We start from the raw sequence: 16,683 nt of genomic DNA on the forward strand, positions 1-16,683 counted from the left end.
TATTGTTAAATACATAATAATTGTTTGAGGAGATTAAAATTGGATTTATTTCCTCTGTTTAATTAACGTTGAATTTATACTTTTCAGACTTAGATATACAAACCCAATTCTGTACTGCTATCCATTTTCTACAGGCTGGGTTTATAGTTCCTTGTTCTTTCATCTAGCATGTAACCTAAAACCACCTTCATTGTTTTCCGCAGAATGGCGAAGCTTCCTTGTTTGAAGTGAACATCCGCTATGTTGGAGGGCTTCTGACTGCCTTTTACCTTACTGGAGAAGAGGTTAGTTTCAGCACTTGTACATATTTCACAAGCAAAGTGTCTTAGGCCACATCCACATCATTTATTGTACTTTAAACAGTCATGGCTCCCCCCCCCCCAAAGAATCCTGGGAAGTGTAGTTTGTTAAGGGTGCTGAGTGTTATTAGGAGACCGTTATTCCCCTGACAGAGCTCCAGTGGTCAGAGTGGTTTAACAGTCAGCCCCTCTTCACAGAGAATTCTGGGAACTGTAGCTCTGTGAGGGGAATAGGGGTCTCCTAACAACTATCAGCACCCTTCACAAACTACACTTCCCAAGATTCTTTGGGGGAAGTCATGACTGCTTAAAATGGAATAAATGTCTGGTGTGGATGTGGCCTTTCTGCATAAGATAGCTGTGTGCATAACGTCCACCCACACCCAACACACGATCCCCCCCATCCCCGAAAGAACCCTAATCACCAAACCCTTCAAAATACTCCCCGTCATCTCAACAAGTTAAAAACTTGACTCTGTGTTGAATACTGAAAGGCTGGCGACGGCTGTTAATTAAGTCTGGCGTGATTACTTTGCCAGGCTCGTTTGTATAGATACTTCCTCCCGTGGACAATTTCTCCCAGACAGCTCTTTGGTTTGGTACATTGGTCCCCTCTGAAATGCTATTTGCCATGATCTTGGCCTTGCATTCAGAGCTTGTTAATTTCTTGATGTCGGAGAGAGGAAATTTCATACGCCCCTTGGGATTGTGTTAAATGCTGCAGTGGGGTAACTCTCCGTTTTAGTGGCAGCTGTTTTCCACTATATTGCCAAAAAGCAAAAGCCATCATGAATGTCAAGGCTGTGTGACAACGCCCATGACATTTGTTTTCTGCCTTCCAAGGGATTCTCTGCCATTCAAGGGAAGCACTCCTGCTATTACCCCCCCCCCGGGTTGTGCAACCACCACCAAAACCCAGTCAAAAGACATCAAGGCCCTTTAGGATTTGCTGAACCGTTGCCTGGCCGTGACAATGGACTGGATGAGAGTTAACAAACTGAAGCTCAATCCAGACAAGACTGAGATGCTGTTGGTGGACGGGTTCTCTGATCGGATGGTGGATATATACCCTGTCCTGGACGGGGTTACACTCCCCCTAAAGGACCGGGTTCGTAGTCTGGGAGTCTTTTTAGACTCTTCCCTCTCACTTGAGGCTCAAGTAGCCTCGGTGGTTAGGAATGCGTTTTACCAACTTCGGTTGGTAGCCCAGCTACGTCCCTATTTGAGTAAAGAGGACCTTACATCAGTGGTGCATGCTCTGGTAACCTCACGTTTGGATTACTGTAATGCGCTTTACGTAGGGCTACCTTTGAAGACAGTTCGGAAGCTACAACTAGTGCAAAATGCGGCGGCCAGATTGCTGACAAGGACCAAGCGGTCCAAGCATATAACACCTGTTCTGGCCAGCTTGCACTGGTTGCCAATATGTTTCCGGGCTAGATTCAAAGTGTTGGTATTAACCTATAAAGCCTTATATGGTGCGGGACCACGATACCTTGCGGAACGCCTCTTCCAATATGAACCGGCCCGTGCACTACGTTCTGCTACGAAGGCCCTCCTCCGGGTTCCAACTCACAGGGAGGCCCGGAGGGTGATGACAAGATCTAGGGCCTTCTCAGTGGTGGCCCCCGAACTATGGAACAGTCTCCCCGAGGAAGTACGCCTGGCGCCGACTCTGCTCTCCTTCCGGCGCCAGGTCAAAACCTTCCTATTCTCTGAAGCATTTTAAGTTACACTGATTTACTTTTTAAAATGTTTATTGTATTGGATTGATGATTGTATTTTAGTATTATTTTGTTATTCATTGTATTTTTATGCTATTTTATGTTCACCGCCCAGAGAGCTATTGCTAGTCGGGCGGTATATAAATTTAATAAATAATAATAATAATAATAATAAGGATTTGCATTTATCAGAAGGAAATACTTATTGAGACTTTTATTCAGAAGATAAAACAGTCCTGTAAAATCAGCCAGCAAAAGATACTAGTTTGTAGGGGGGGAAATACTGCGAAGAGGCTGCATTTCTATGCTAGCTTCAGAGGAAGGGAATTTCCCCTCCAAACAGCATGGAAATGCAAGATACTAGCTGTCTTAGCAGACTGTTAAAAAAATAGCCTGCTATCAAGTGCTCTGGTGGAGGATGCAGCGTGTCCTAATTTTGCCCGCCTGTTTGGTTTCTGCGCTGGTCGCGGAGAAAAGGTTTTTCCATCTGTGAAGGACCACCAAGGAGCGCCACACTTGCTTCCTGTGCTTCCCACCTGTGTGGATGCAGGATCAGGGCCCTGTTCAGCTGGGCTTGCTGGTGGAGAACGGCTAGGAGGCAAGCCCGCCGCCAGGCAAGGCATGCCATTTCTCCCTGCAGTGGGCCTGACATGGCAGAAGCCGCTTAGGTATCCTTGGTGGGAAAGGCAGGCTGTAAATATGCTGAACTACATAAAAAAAAATAAGCTGTCTTTGAGATTTTTATTTTCTCGTTAAAGAACCCTGGTAAGTTTCTGAGGAACCCCTTTTTTTGGGGGGGGGGGAAATCAGCATGCTAGCATATGGAGCTGCGGCCTTAGGTTTGGGAGGGCTGGTTTGAAAGCCTTGCTCAGTCTTGGTTCCATATGGATGGCTTTGGGCAAGCCTCTACAGTTCTATCTCTGTGCTTGCAGAAAGGACACAGGCAGCTCCCTGTCTGATTCCACGCAAGGACAGAGAAGGCGCAGTAATTCAATACTGGGCACAGGATTTGGTATCTTGAAATTTTCAGCTTCCGTTTGAGAGGTGTTCATGCCCTTATGGTTGCAGACAGCCTTGAGAGTGTGGGGGCAATGTCTACCGAGGTGTCATAAGGCAGAGAGGGGCTCCTCTCTGTAGGCTTGACACGGATCAGGAGGCGGGGCTTTGGTGCTCCGCCCTGTGGCCAGCATAGGGTCAGAGGAAGCCACCTTCAACAAACCAGCCCCTTGGTCCTTCCAGCTCAGTGTTTTCTACCGTGACTGGCATCGGCTGTCCAGGGTTCTGGGCAGGGTTCTCTCTGCTCCCTACCTAGAGATGCCAGGGATTGAACCTGGGGCCTTCTGAATGCAAAGCAGATGCTCTGCCACTGAGCTGCGGCCCCTTCGAGAAATGCAAACTGGCCCCTTCCAGATGGTGCCCTCTAATGGCACCTTTAAGAATAACACTTACTATGGCAGCAGCTTTTCAGGCAGGGGTCTCTCCTAACTCCACCTGGAGAAGCTGGGGATTGAACTTTCCTGCATGCAAGGCCAGATGCTCTCCCACTGAGCTATGGCCCATCCCATTTTACAGAAACAGAATGAATAATACAAAGTGCAGGTGGGATGCTACCTGTCTTTCCTGCCTGTCCCATGATTCCCTGCCCCGATTCTTGACTCTCACACCTTGAAAATAGGCATTTGCATACAGATCTGGATGCCAGAGGGAACCATGCCGCCTATCCAGGCCCTGAAGAACTGGGCCATCCCTGGTCACTCAAAGTCTCTGATCTGATTTGGAGAGCAAGTTAACTTTTAATTGACAGGCTATGAATGGACAGTATCTGTATCCATACAATCAGGGGAGGATGCATTAGCAACACTCCTCCTCTCAAGTGGTGGCTGGTGCCCACTGGGGCTGATGGGGCAGAAAGCAGGGAACCCAACAGTAGGTGGAGCCAGAGCCAATGACAAGCAGAGCCAACTGATTCTAATTACGTCCCCATCCTCCTCCCTGCTGAGTTCTACAAGTGCCACAGTGAGACGGAAGAGGAGGAAGCTGACAGCCAGGGCCGCTCCCTGGACTGAAGGCGGGCAGATGCAGGCAGGTGAGGACAGACTGAGGTTGGTGGGGCAGTGCCCCACTCGCCCCAAGGGACCAGCTCCAGTGCTCCTTTCCCCACCAACCCCTGATGTGTCCCTTCAAAGATTATCCTTCCCTTGGAATAGATGCCATCTGCTTTCCGAAGGTGATGCAGTTTCCAGACTGGCAAAGATTAATCTCCCTTGCCAAACTGAATTCTGCTGAGCGATAAAATTCCACCGCAGCACAGTTCCTCCTTGTTTTCCTGCTGCTCCCAAGTACAGGCAGAGACTGATCGCATCATATATTTGTGATGGTAGGCATGGAGAAAGTGCACAAAATACCTAAGGCAGAGCGACTGGAGCAGTCAGCAAGTTGCCCACCCATGGATCCTGCTAGTGGTTTTGCACATCCAGGCAAGAGAGCTACACCAGTCCAGTGCCAAAGGTGCAACTGTTTGTATGCAAAGGTGTTACAGGGAGCAACATTTTGTTGTTGCTTTTTAAAAATAAGCCCCAGTGCACTTTGAGGAGTGAAGCTGTTCCTCGGGAACATTTGCTTTCATTAGGTCAGCTTTCCCCAACCTGGTGCCCTCCAGATGCTTTGGACTACAACAGTGTGCTGGCTGGGGCTGATGGGAGTTATAGTCCAAAACATCTGGAGGGCACCAGGTTGATGACAGCTGCCTAAGCTTTTGCAAATTAGCATTTCCTCCACGTGTTCTGCCACAGCGATGGGGAACCTACTGCCTGCCAGATTCTATTGGACTACAGCTTCGATCAGCCCTGGCCGTTGGACATGCCGGCTGGGGCTACAGTCTCTATCCCTGCTCTACAGGTTGGCTTACCACTAATGATCTTCCATAGATTTAGGATGTATCAGAAGGCATTCTAACCCTGCATGAAAGAACACAGGATGTTTCTGAGGAAGAGTTTCATGTCTTGGGTTTCCTAAAAAACACAGAGAAATTTGTTGTAGCACTTGCAGATGCGGTTTGTTTATTATTTATTTATTAAGTACATATATCTCGCCCTTCCTTCCAAAAGGAGCCCAGGGTGGCAAACAACAAATGATTTAAACAATAAAAAGTCTTAAAAACAATCCCAGCACAAATGCAGACTGGGATAAAGGTATACTAGACTTTGAAGTTGCCCAGCTATCACCACCACTCATTTCACGGACACAGTTTGGCTTAAGGTTAGAGATGTAAGGAGGCAGTGATTTCCATCCCATCCCGTGTAATCAGCTCTGTTTCCGTTCCACTACAGTTCCGCTTCTGCTAAAGCCTGTGTCAGGTGCGGGGAACTTTTGGCCCTCCAGATCTTGCTGAACTACAGCTCCTATTATCCCTGGCATATTGGCCATGCTTGCTGAGGCTGATGGGAGTTGTAATTCAGCAATATTTGGCAGGCCAAAGGTTCCCCCACACCTGACCTATGTTATTCACCTCACTGTCCATTATGACCAAGACGAGCGTAGTTAATTATGTGATTAATTTCAATGCATTTCAGTAGGAGGGAAACATCAAAAACCATGTAAAAAATCACGAAGTTATTTACATAACATTTGTGGACTAAGAACAAAAATAGCGAATAGTGCTTGTATTCACTTGCGTGGTTTCTGTACCTGACCTCAGGCAAACATGCAAATTGTGGCAGTTTCCATTTCCACCAGAATTCTCCAGCATCCCTTGCTTAGCTGCAGCTGGGTCATTCTTCTCTCCACCTCCTTTATCTTCCTGAACCTGATCTTTGCAAGCCAAATGAAAGATGGGAAGCAGCAGAGACTTTCACCTCCAGGGGATCTCCTGCTGTCTTACAATCATCCATGGCAGTTTGGGCTGATGTAGAGAGGCTTGAAGTAAAAGGGTTGCATGCAATCTCCTAAATCCCTTAACAGGCTTTGTGTTCTCATGAGCAATCTCTTGAGCAGAGATTACCACTGGTAGTAATTTGACCACAAAAGAATTGGCAGGCCTGGATTTTTTGCGAGGTGGCATTGGGGAGGAGAGAAGACTTAATGTGCAAGATTTTTAAAAAAATATTGGAAGTTAACTAGAACAGACAGTAAACAATTAAAAGGGAACTGAAAATAAATTAACCGTGGACTTGAAGTTCTAGATCCTGCTGTTCTTTGTGTAGTAATGAACTGTGAGCAAAAAGGCTGTGTGATGCTGGTATATTTACAGTTTATATTAAGAGCAATTGCAGTTGTGCTGCAAGTTTCAGGCCCCTTGTGGTTTCTGTGTCCGGAAATCTTATTGCATAAATGTCTCAGTCATGCAATGCTCCTCCTGCCCCACCCACCATCCCAAGCCAACAACAACAACAAAAAGAATGTTGTTTTCCTGATCACACTTCTCTAAGCTGAGTGAAGGGAGGCCTGCCAAGACATTGGCATAAGAATATGCGGAGAAAAGCCATAAACCAGCTTCTCTCAGTTGGCAGTAGACCAGGTGGCAGGATTTGAAGCTGAAGCCTTTGACTCGACTGGTTAGTCTTTACTCGGCTGGTTAAAGGAGCAGCTCCAGTGGCTTAGGAGGGCGGGGGCATGAGCAGTGCCACACGAGGAGATGCCACGTTTCCTTGCCAGATGTAGAGAGACAGTCACATAATCCATGTTCCATTTCCTCAGATAACGCAGGGCTTGCCTGCAAAGAGAAATTACATGTAGCCGGAGGCGGGGAGAGTAACGGGGAGAATGCAAAGATGTAGTCTGACAGTGAGTAGGTAGCTTATCACAAATGCATTACTTTCGCCAAGCCAGAAGATTCTGCAGATGAATTGAGATCTTATCAACGCTCCATCTCCCCCCACCCTCCCATTATTTGGATGTCTATCCCATGCTCTTGGCCAAAGCCCATCTTTCACCACCTAACCTAAAAAATACCCGAGACTGATTGTTTCAGAGGTTATTGACTTAGTAGTGTTATCTGAAATTGGCAACTCCTGACTGCTTGGGTGGAGTAGTTGGCTACTTGGAGGGAGCTGAAGGTGGCACAAAAGAGGCATCCTTACCGGTGGCGTTCGTACTCAGTTCTTTTGTCATGCTGTCGTCTCTGGTCAAAAAGGCCTTTGAAGATTTACCAGAGGCAGCAGTGGGATAAATGCACATGCTACGGACTTGTTCACGCAATGTATAGGTAAAGTATGGCATTCGCTCCCACAAGAGGCAGTGATGGCTACCAACATGGATGCCTTTCAAAGAAAACTAGACAGATTCATGGAGGAGAAGGCTATCAGCAGCAACTAGCCATGGTGGCTGTGCTCTGCCACCCTAGTCAGAGGCAGTATGCTTCTGAAAACCACTTGCCGGAAACCGCGGGAGGGGAGAGTGCTCTTTGCGCTCAGATCCTGCTTGTGGGCTTCCCATGGGCATCTGGGTGGCTATTGTGAGAACAGGATGCTAGACTAGACGGGCCACTGGCCTGATCCAGCAGGCTCTTCTTACATTCTTATGGACAGCAGCAGTGCCTCTACCCTATCATGTTCAACACTCTGAAAGAATGATCCCTGCCTCCAGCTGTAGAAAATACATTTCCAGGCTGCACTTGCGAGACCTCTCTTCTCACCCTCTCGAGTGATTCACAGGTCACGTGTTACTGTATAACACCCTTAATCTTCCTTTGCGTTATTTCTTTATGTTTATTTCTGTGCTGCCTTTTGGCCAAAAAGGCCCACAGGGTGCTCACAAAGAATACACACAAATACAAAATACAAGTAAGAAAAGAACAATACAATGTACAAAAATTTAAGACAAAAAAACCTTAACATTTTTTTAAAAGCATCAACAGCTAAAAGCCAAATACATTCATCTTCCTGGCAAAGGGCAGAGCCCAGACAGATGTCAGAAAGAGCAGAGGTGAGGGGGCAAGGCAAATGGAAATGCTTTCCCTTGATGGTCCCAGCACAGTCTCACCTCTGCAGCAGTCGGAGTGTTGCTTCAGATCAGGAGTTCACTTGTATCCTAGTTAACTTAGGCTATGGGCACACTAGTCGCTTGAAAAGCAGCCAGAATGGTTTTTCTGGCTGCCTTTTGAAGCGACTCTGCCCTCTGCTGGCCATACTTCCCTTCCCCACTGCTGCCTTCAGACCTTTCAGGACTGCCCACAGCAAAGCGTTGGGCCAGTCACTGTCTCTGACTGCAGCAAAGTGTTTCCATTGGCTGCACCTGGAAAACAAAGGGGTCAATCTACCAATCAGTTGTGAAACCTCTATGAAGCGGATTTTAAAAAAAAACCACAACTCACTGGAGCTGATCCGAAGAGGTTTTAAGAGTAAAAAGGTGGCAGCATTTGACTAGCGTTATGTGCCCCTGTTTTGAGATAAGACAGGTGGAGATGCACTGGAACTGGCACAGCAGTAAGTGTGTCTCTACCCTTAGAAATGATTCAGAGTATGTGTAAAGTATCATTCCCTAAGCTGGTGCCCTTCAGACGTTTTGGACTGTAGGACACATCAGCCCCAGCTTGATGGGTCATATCATTCAGGCTCTGAAAAAAATTTCACGTGACCAGTTTGTGTTCACTCCAGGCTGACAAAATTTTGATTGAAACCCCAGCCTACTTCTCCATGTAGTACCTCTCTCACTGGCCGAACATATGGAGATTTATGTTTGGAAACCCCAAAGCAATTTGCGTTCCTAAACAGCTCTTATTTTTGCTGTCTTATCAGCTTTCTACTGTCCTCCCCTCCCTCTCTTTTCTTCAAACAGGTCTTCAGAAGCAAAGCCCTCGAACTTGGAGAGAAGCTTCTGCCAGCCTTTAACACACCGACAGGAATTCCACGGGGAGTCATAAACCTGGGCAGGCAAGGCACATATCGTTACTCTGTTGGCTTTAACAAATGCAGTCATCTAGTACCAGAACACGCAAGCGAAAAGTCCATCTGGTCTACCATCCCATTTCCAACAGCGGGAAGCCCGCAGAGCAGAGCATGATGGGAACAGCCTTCCACTAGTGCAGGGGTCCCCCAACATGGTGGCCTCCAGATGTTTTGGGCTCCTGTTGGGACTGATGGGACTTATAGTCCAACAGCATGTGGAGGGCATCCTGCCTACCGTCCCTGCGTTAGTAGTTTATCCCCCACCATCTGACACTGAGAAATGTACCACTTTTGTTGCATACCCAGGCACTAGACCAGGGGTGAGGAACCGTAGGCCTGGGCCACACCTCCTTTCCCCAGACCACACCCTTCACTGGTCTTGCTTTGTACCTTGAGTGTTTTCACCTGTCTGGAAAGGTTCTTGAGCTCTGACGATGCCTCTTGCTTTGGATGGAGGATGGGGGTGGGGTGAGTGTAGAAACCATAGTAGAAACCAGCCTACTGTACAAAGGTAAAATTTACATTAGTCGTTCTGCCACATTGGTCTCTGGCCACGCCCACCCCTGGCATGTGGCCCCCAGAAGGGAATGCAGCCCTCAGGCTGAAAAAAGTTCTGCACCTTTTCACTCGGCACGCATGAACCGGGCTAAACTGAACCCAAACTGGATCCTTTTGAGTAGTTTCTGAATCCAAACTGGAATTGAGTTGAAGCATTTTCTAATTCAACCTTTTGACTGTAAACACTTGAGACGTAACTCCGTTCGGTTCCATCTTTTTATAATCACAGGTCCAAACGTTACAGGTGAGGTGGGGTAAATAAAATTCTCTCAGGCCAACCAGAGGGGAGCCCTCAAGGTGCCAAGCCAAAACACAAAATGCAGAGTTGGTGAGGTAGTAAAGACAATTTATTATAGCCCAACTAGTTTCAGGGGACCACACCACCCTTTGTCAAGGGCGATCTGTAAAAATAGTTGAGTACAACGTCAGAGTAAAATATATACAAACGAATAAGCTTATATTTAGTACATTGCAAGCCAGGTTAAAAAATGCTCACAAAACAACACACAACAGAGTTTTCCTCCTCCACTGTTTTCCCACATGTAGTAGTGCCAGTGTTGTGTACATAATTGAGTACCCGTGTAAAAAACTTTACGAAGGACTGAGCTACATAGCTCAGTGTTGGAGCACCTGTCAGGTCCAATCCCTGGCATCTCCAGGTTAGGGCTGGCAAAGCCTCCTGTCTGAAACTTTGGAGAGCTGCTGCCAGTCAGTGTTGACACTACTGAGCTAGATGGACCCATGGTTTGGCTCAGTATAAGGCAGCTTCCTATGTTCCTGTGCTCTATGTATTTCAGGAATTTTTTCACCATGTAAAACCCACGGCTCATGTTCTGCAACTCCCATTGGAAGGCTTTCAGATGGCAGGGCTGGGACTTTGGAGAGCTGTAGCCAATTAGCAGAGAGAGTGCTGGGTGAGATGAACCAGTGGTCTAACTCTGTTTAGAGGAGCATCACATGGTTGTGCATTTTTCTCACATTATGTCTCTGCTGTAAGGTTTCAGTCTGGTTCAGGATGATGTGCTCATGAAGGCCCATCTGTTTTTGGTTTTGTTCCTGCCTGAACTGGTTTGTTGTTGTTGTTATGTGCCTTCAAGTCGATTACGACTTATGGTGACCCTATGAATCAGTGACCTCCAAGAGCATCTGCCGTGAACCGCCCTGTTCATATCTTGTAAGTTCAGGTCTGTGGCTTCCTTTATGGAATCAATCCATCTCTTGTTTGGCCTTCCTCTTTTTCTACTCCCTTCTGTTTTCCCCAGCATTGTTGTATTTTCTAGTGAATCATGTCTTCTCATGATATGTCCAAAGTATGATAGCCTCAGTTTCATCATTTTAGCTTCTAATGACAGTTCTGGTTTAATTTGTTTTAACACCCAATTATTTGTCTTTTTCACAGTCCATGGTATGCGCAAAGCTCTCCTCCAACACCACATTTCAAATGAGTTGATTTTTCTCTTATCCACTTTTTTCACTGTCCAGCTTTCACATCCCTACATAGAAATCGGAATGCCATGGTCTGAATGATCCTGACTTTGGTGTTCAGTGATACATCTTTGCATTTGAGGACCTTTTCTAGTTCTCTCACAGCTGCCCTCCCCAGTCCTAGCCTTCTTCTGATTTCTTGACTATTGTCTCCATTTTGGTTAATGACTGTCAAGGTATTGATAATCCTTGACAAGTTCAATGGCCTCATTGTCAACTTTAAAGTGACATAAATCTTCTGTTGTCATTACTTTAGTCTTCTTGACGTTCAGCTGTAGTCCTGCTTTTGTGCTTTCCTCTTTAACTTTCATCAGCATTCATTTCAAATCTTTACTGGTTTCTGCTAGTAGTATGGTATCATCTGCATATCTTAAATTATTGATATTTCTCCCTCCAGTTTTCACACCTCCTTCATCTTGGTCCAATCCCACTTTCCGTATGATATGTTCTGTGTAAAGATTAACCAAATAGGATGATAAAATACACCCCTGTCTCACACCCTTTCCTATTGAGAACCAATCGGTTTCTCTATATTCTGTCCTTACAGTAGCCTCTTGTCCAGAGTATAGGTTGCGCATCAGGACAATCAGATGCTGTGGCACCCCATTTCTTTTAAAGCATTCCATAGTTTTTCATGATCTACACAGTCAAAGGCTTTGCCCTAATCTTCTGTAATTCCTTGGTTCGTTCCATTATCCAACGTATGTTTGCGATATGATCTCTGGTGCCTGAACTGGTATAGTGGTAAATTTTAGGTGTGGGAGTTCATCATGATAGTCCCAATAGCCATGCCCACGAGGAGAGTCCAAACATGCAGTCAGCTGTGTTGATCTCTCTCTCTATATATATATACATACATATATACATACACACATATATATATTACACACAGAAAGAGGAAGAGAGTAAAAATAGCAGCAGTTCATAAGATAATACCTAATGTATTAGAATCAGTATGACTTCAATCCTATGCAGATTCCTGGCATTGAATTCAGTGCTGCTTGCTTCTGACTGCATAGGTTCAACTTGTAAAACATATAGAGCTTTCTGTAACACAAACTCTAGCGCTTAATTAGAAATGCAAGCCATCCTGCAAAGAAGTGTTATGATTTAATTGCTAGTGTAAAGTAGGAACCTGTCAGGCCCAGGATGTGACTCAGGAACCAGACCAACGGCTGTAGTTAATTCGTGTTTTATTAGGGTAATGTCCAAACAAAGACTGCGTTTTCTCATGAAGCAATACAGGGATACAGGTCCTGCGGCATTGGGAGAAAGTTGACAGAGCAAGGGACTTCTTCCCGCCTGTTCTTTAAGAAGGGGCCAAACGGGCGCGCAATCTTTTGCTCCTCCTTAACTGCCCCTCAGGTACTGCCCGCCTTTCCCCCCTTCTCTCCTGTCTTTTCAGCTGTCTGCGTGTGCGCGGTGAGGGGGGAAGCATCACCCCCTCCTCTTCTGAAGTTTCCGATTCCAGGATGGGGGATAGGGGAGGGGCTGATGGTAAACTGCCTCCCCGCTTTTCGGCTGTGAGCAGCCCTCCCTCTTTCCCCTCTTGCTCTGAGCCTGAAAGAGGGGGAGGCGTGAGAATGTCCATGGAGGGCTCAGGCTCCCCGTCGCTAAGCGACCTTATCACTGGCAGTTCCTCTGTTTCGTCTTCGCTCCAAAGGGGGGAAGTTCCTCCCCCTTCCCTCTGCCATCCATCCGAATACTCTTCTCCCAACTCTCCGGGATCCAGCTCCCCGGGATTGGGACCCCAGCTCTGCCTTCCGACACCATCCCCCCTCCCAGGCTGTGCCCCCCTCCCCTTGTCTGGCTTGGGACGGTGGGGAAAACGTTGATGGAAAAGTTTTACCAATTCTGGAGCATGCACATCAGCTGCATCTTCCCATGATCTGTCAGCCACCCCATAGCCTTTCCAGTGAATCAAGTACTGCAGCTTGTGGCGTCTGATCCTGGAATCTAAGATCTCCTCAACTTCAAACTCAAGCTGCTCATTTACCAGGAGTGGAGCTCTGGGAGGTTCCTCCGGCCGTAACTCACTGGGAGGGGCGGCTTTCGTTAAGAGGGATCGATGGAACACAGGATGTATTTTAAACGTGTCAGGCAGCTTCAGTCGGTACGCCACGGGATTGATTTGAGTTTCTATTTCGAAAGGACCCACCCTCTTGTCTTGTAATTTTCTACATTTGCCCGGCATCTGGAGGAAGCGGGTGGACAGCCATACCTGGTCTCCCGGTTGAAGGGGGGGGGGCTCCTTCCTGTGCAGGTCAGCAACTCGCTTGTACTCCGTTTTGGCTTCGTTTAACTGCTGTTTCAGTGTCTGTTGCGCCGCTTGCAATTCCTTAAGGAAGTTCTCAGCTGCCGGTACCAGCATTCCTTCTGAGCTGCTTGGAAAGACTTTAGGATGGAATCCATAATTAGCAAAGAACGGGGTTTGTTGAGTGCTGGAGTGCAGAGAATTGTTGTAGGCGAACTCTGCAAAATGTAAATATGATACCCAGTCAGTCTGTTGATAGGACACATAACTTCGTAAATATCTTTCCAAAACGGCGTTCAAGCGTTCCGTCTGCCCATCTGTCTGGGGGTGATGGGCGGAGGAGAGTTTTAATTCCGTCTGCAACTGTTTCCACATTGCTCTCCAAAATTTGGCTGTGAACTGAGTTCCTCGGTCTGAGACTACGCTGTTTGGCAATCCATGCAGCCGGTAGACTTCTTTTATGAATAACTTGGCCGTTTCTTTAGCCTCTAAGGCCCCTGCACAAGGAAGAAAGTGTGCCATTTTGGTAAGTAGATCCACCACTACTAAGATGGCTGTCATTCCTTGGGACTTGGGTAGATCAGTTATAAAATCCATGGAGAGGTCCTTCCAGGGTTCGTGTGGGACAGGCAACGGTTGTAACAGTCCTGCTGGTGTCCCTGTTTGTGTTTTTGTCCGCAGACAGACAGAGCAGGACTTTACATAACTCTCAATATCCCGACGCATTTTAGGCCACCAGAAGTCCTTGGCCACGTTCTGAATGGTCTTGTAAATCCCAAAGTGTCCCGCTGTGATGGAATCATGACACTGGCGTAGGATTCTGAGCCTTAATTCCCCTTCTGGCACATATCTGGCGGTTTTGAACCATAACAGTCCATTTCTCCAGTGAAAGGTTACTTCTGAGTCTTGACCTTGTCCCGTCTCCTGCTGATATTTTAGCATGTCTGCATCTTCTTGTTGTGCCTTTTTGAGTTCCTCTTCCCATGAAGGCTGGCATACTCCCAACGTTAATTTCTCTGGCGGGATTACGTACTGAGGCTGATCCTCGGATTCACTTTCTTTGTATTGTGGCTGTCTGGATAAGGCATCCGCTCTCTGGTCTTTGGCTTGGGCATGGTAAGTAATCTGGAAGTTAAACCTAGTGAAGAACTGGGACCATCTTATCTGTCTCTGGTTCAGCTTTCTGGCTGTTTGGAGGCTTTCAAGATTCTTGTGGTCGGAGCGCACTTCAATTCGATGAGAGGTCCCCTCTAGGTATTGTCTCCAGTTTTCAAAAGAGTCCTTGATGGCCAGCAGCTCCTTCTCCCAAACTGTGTAGTTCTTCTCTGCAGGCTTTAACTTCCGAGAGAAGTACGCATAGGGGTGCAGCTCCTTCCCTTCTTGGTCTAATTGTAGCAGGACCCCCCCCCCGATGGCAAAATCTGAAGCATCTGCTTCCACTACGAAAGGGCGGTTCGGATCAGCAAAGCGCAGAATGGGCTCAGTAGCAAACCTTCTCTTCAGCTCCTCAAAGGCCTCGGTGGCGTTCTCTGTCCATTGAAACTTCTTCTTCCCCCTTAAACAGTCAGTCAGAGGAGCTGTTAATTTGGAAAACCCTGGAATGAACTTTCTGTAATAATTGGCAAACCCCAAAAACCGTTGTACATCCTTTTTGGTGACAGGTTGGCCCCAGTCCAATATGCAGCTTACTTTCCCTGGGTCCATCTCCATGCCTTCCGCTGAGATTCGATATCCAAGGAAGTCTAGAGACTTGAGGTCAAATCCACATTTCTCTAATTTAGCATACAGGTGATTTTCTCTCAGTCTCTTCAACACTGTCTTCACATGCTGGTCGTGGTCTTCCTGGTTCTTTGAGAACACCAGGATATCATCTAAGTAACAGATTACATACGTGTCCAACAAGTCTCTAAACACGTCGTTCATGAATTTTTGAAAAATTCCTGGGCTTCCACAAAGCCCGAACGGCATGACCAGGTATTCATACTGTCCGTAAGCGGTCAAGAATCCTGTTTTCCATTCATCTCCCTCCTTCATTCTGATCAGATTGTACGCTCCTCTCAAATCCAACTTCGTGAAGATTTTGGCAGAGCGCAGTCGGTCCAGCAACTCTGAGATCAGGGGCAGCGGGTAACTGTTGGGGATGGTGATCTGGTTCAATGCGCGATAGTCATTACAGGGTCTGAGTTCCCCCCCCTTCTTTTTCACAAACAATAGTGGCGCTCCAGCAGGGGATTGTGAGGGGCGTATGAATCCTCGCCTCAGGTTTTTATCCAGGAATTCCTTCAGGGCCTCCCTCTCATTCTCTGTGAGAGAGTAGATTCTCCCTGATGGGATGCTGGCTCCTGGCACTAGGTCAATCGCACAGTCGTAAGGGCGGTGGGGGGGTAAAGTCTCTGCCTCTTTTTCATCAAACACATCTTTGAATTCTTCATACTTTGGCGGCAGGGTCACTTGCTCGATCTCTTGCACTGCCCCCGCTAAGGTGTTCTTGATTCCTTCAGGTTGACAGTTCTCCTGGCAATACTGTGAGGTGAACCACACCACCGCCTCCTTCCAACTTATTTTGGGTTCATGCTTTGCTAGCCAGGGCATTCCCAGAATCACCTCAAAGTTCGAGAGATCTGACACGTATAGCGAAATAAACTCTTCGTGCCCAGGGATTTGAAGTTTCACTTCCTCCGTGGCTTGTGTCACCCCTCCTGACTTCAGGGGTCTCCCATCGATAGTCTCCACAGCTAGGGGAGCGTCCAGTTTCCACCGGGAAATTCCATGATGCTTGACTAACTTTGCATCAATAAAATTTGTGGAGGCTCCACTGTCAATTAAGGCAGTGGAATTAAAAACCACTCCTCTGGAAGTTGTAATCCGAATAGGCAAGACCAACACCCCCTTTGAGGGAGGTTGGATCGTTGAGGGGCCTTTATACAACGCTGCCCCCAGTCCACCGGCCTGCACGTGGACTGGGTGTTCTAGTTTCCCGACGGCTCGGCTTTCCCCCCTTTCAGTCCACAGTCTCTGGCCACATGGCCCGGCTTTGAACAATAAAAGCATAAACGTTCCCGGCGTCGTCTTTCCTTTTCTTCTTCCGACAGTCTTGGCCTAGCCCCTCCCTGTCCCTCAGTTGCATTACCTGCCATCCCTGCAGTGGGAAGGGTCTTGTTGCGGGATGCCAAGGCTGAGTATCTCGGGACCTCCTGCTTCCTTTCCAAGCGCCTTCCTTCCATCCGGTGATCTATCTGTAGGCATAGCCGGATGAGCCCTGGTAGGTCAGCGGGGGGGTAGGTCCTGGCCAACTCATCCAGGATTTCAGCATTTAATCCACTCTGGTACATAAACATCAGGGCGGCGTCATTGTAACCAGTTTCCTGGGACAGAATTTTAAAAGCGTTAGTGTACTCGGAAACAGTCCCTTTAGCTTGCTTCAGAGCGCCTAGTTGCCGCACTACTGTTTCAGCCCTTTGCGGGTCTTGAAACATCTC

The 16,683-nt window shown here is 47.3% G+C and overlaps 1 protein-coding gene across 8 annotated transcripts in view; it reads left to right on the plus strand.

Moving 5' to 3' along the window:
- The window catches only part of MAN1C1 (mannosidase alpha class 1C member 1), a 276,387-nt gene that overhangs the window by 219,077 nt on the left and 40,627 nt on the right, over positions 1 to 16,683 (plus strand). For all 8 annotated transcript variants that reach the window (XM_061597579.1, XM_061597577.1, XM_061597581.1 and 5 more), the window contains 2 exons: positions 204 to 284; positions 8,798 to 8,892. In XM_061597579.1, the coding sequence (XP_061453563.1) occupies positions 204 to 284; positions 8,798 to 8,892 (176 nt within the window). The remainder of the gene's footprint in view (positions 1 to 203; positions 285 to 8,797; positions 8,893 to 16,683) is intronic.

Source organism: Rhineura floridana, chromosome 15, assembly GCF_030035675.1.
Source record: "Rhineura floridana isolate rRhiFlo1 chromosome 15, rRhiFlo1.hap2, whole genome shotgun sequence".
Taxonomy (NCBI): Eukaryota; Metazoa; Chordata; class Lepidosauria; order Squamata; family Rhineuridae; genus Rhineura; species Rhineura floridana.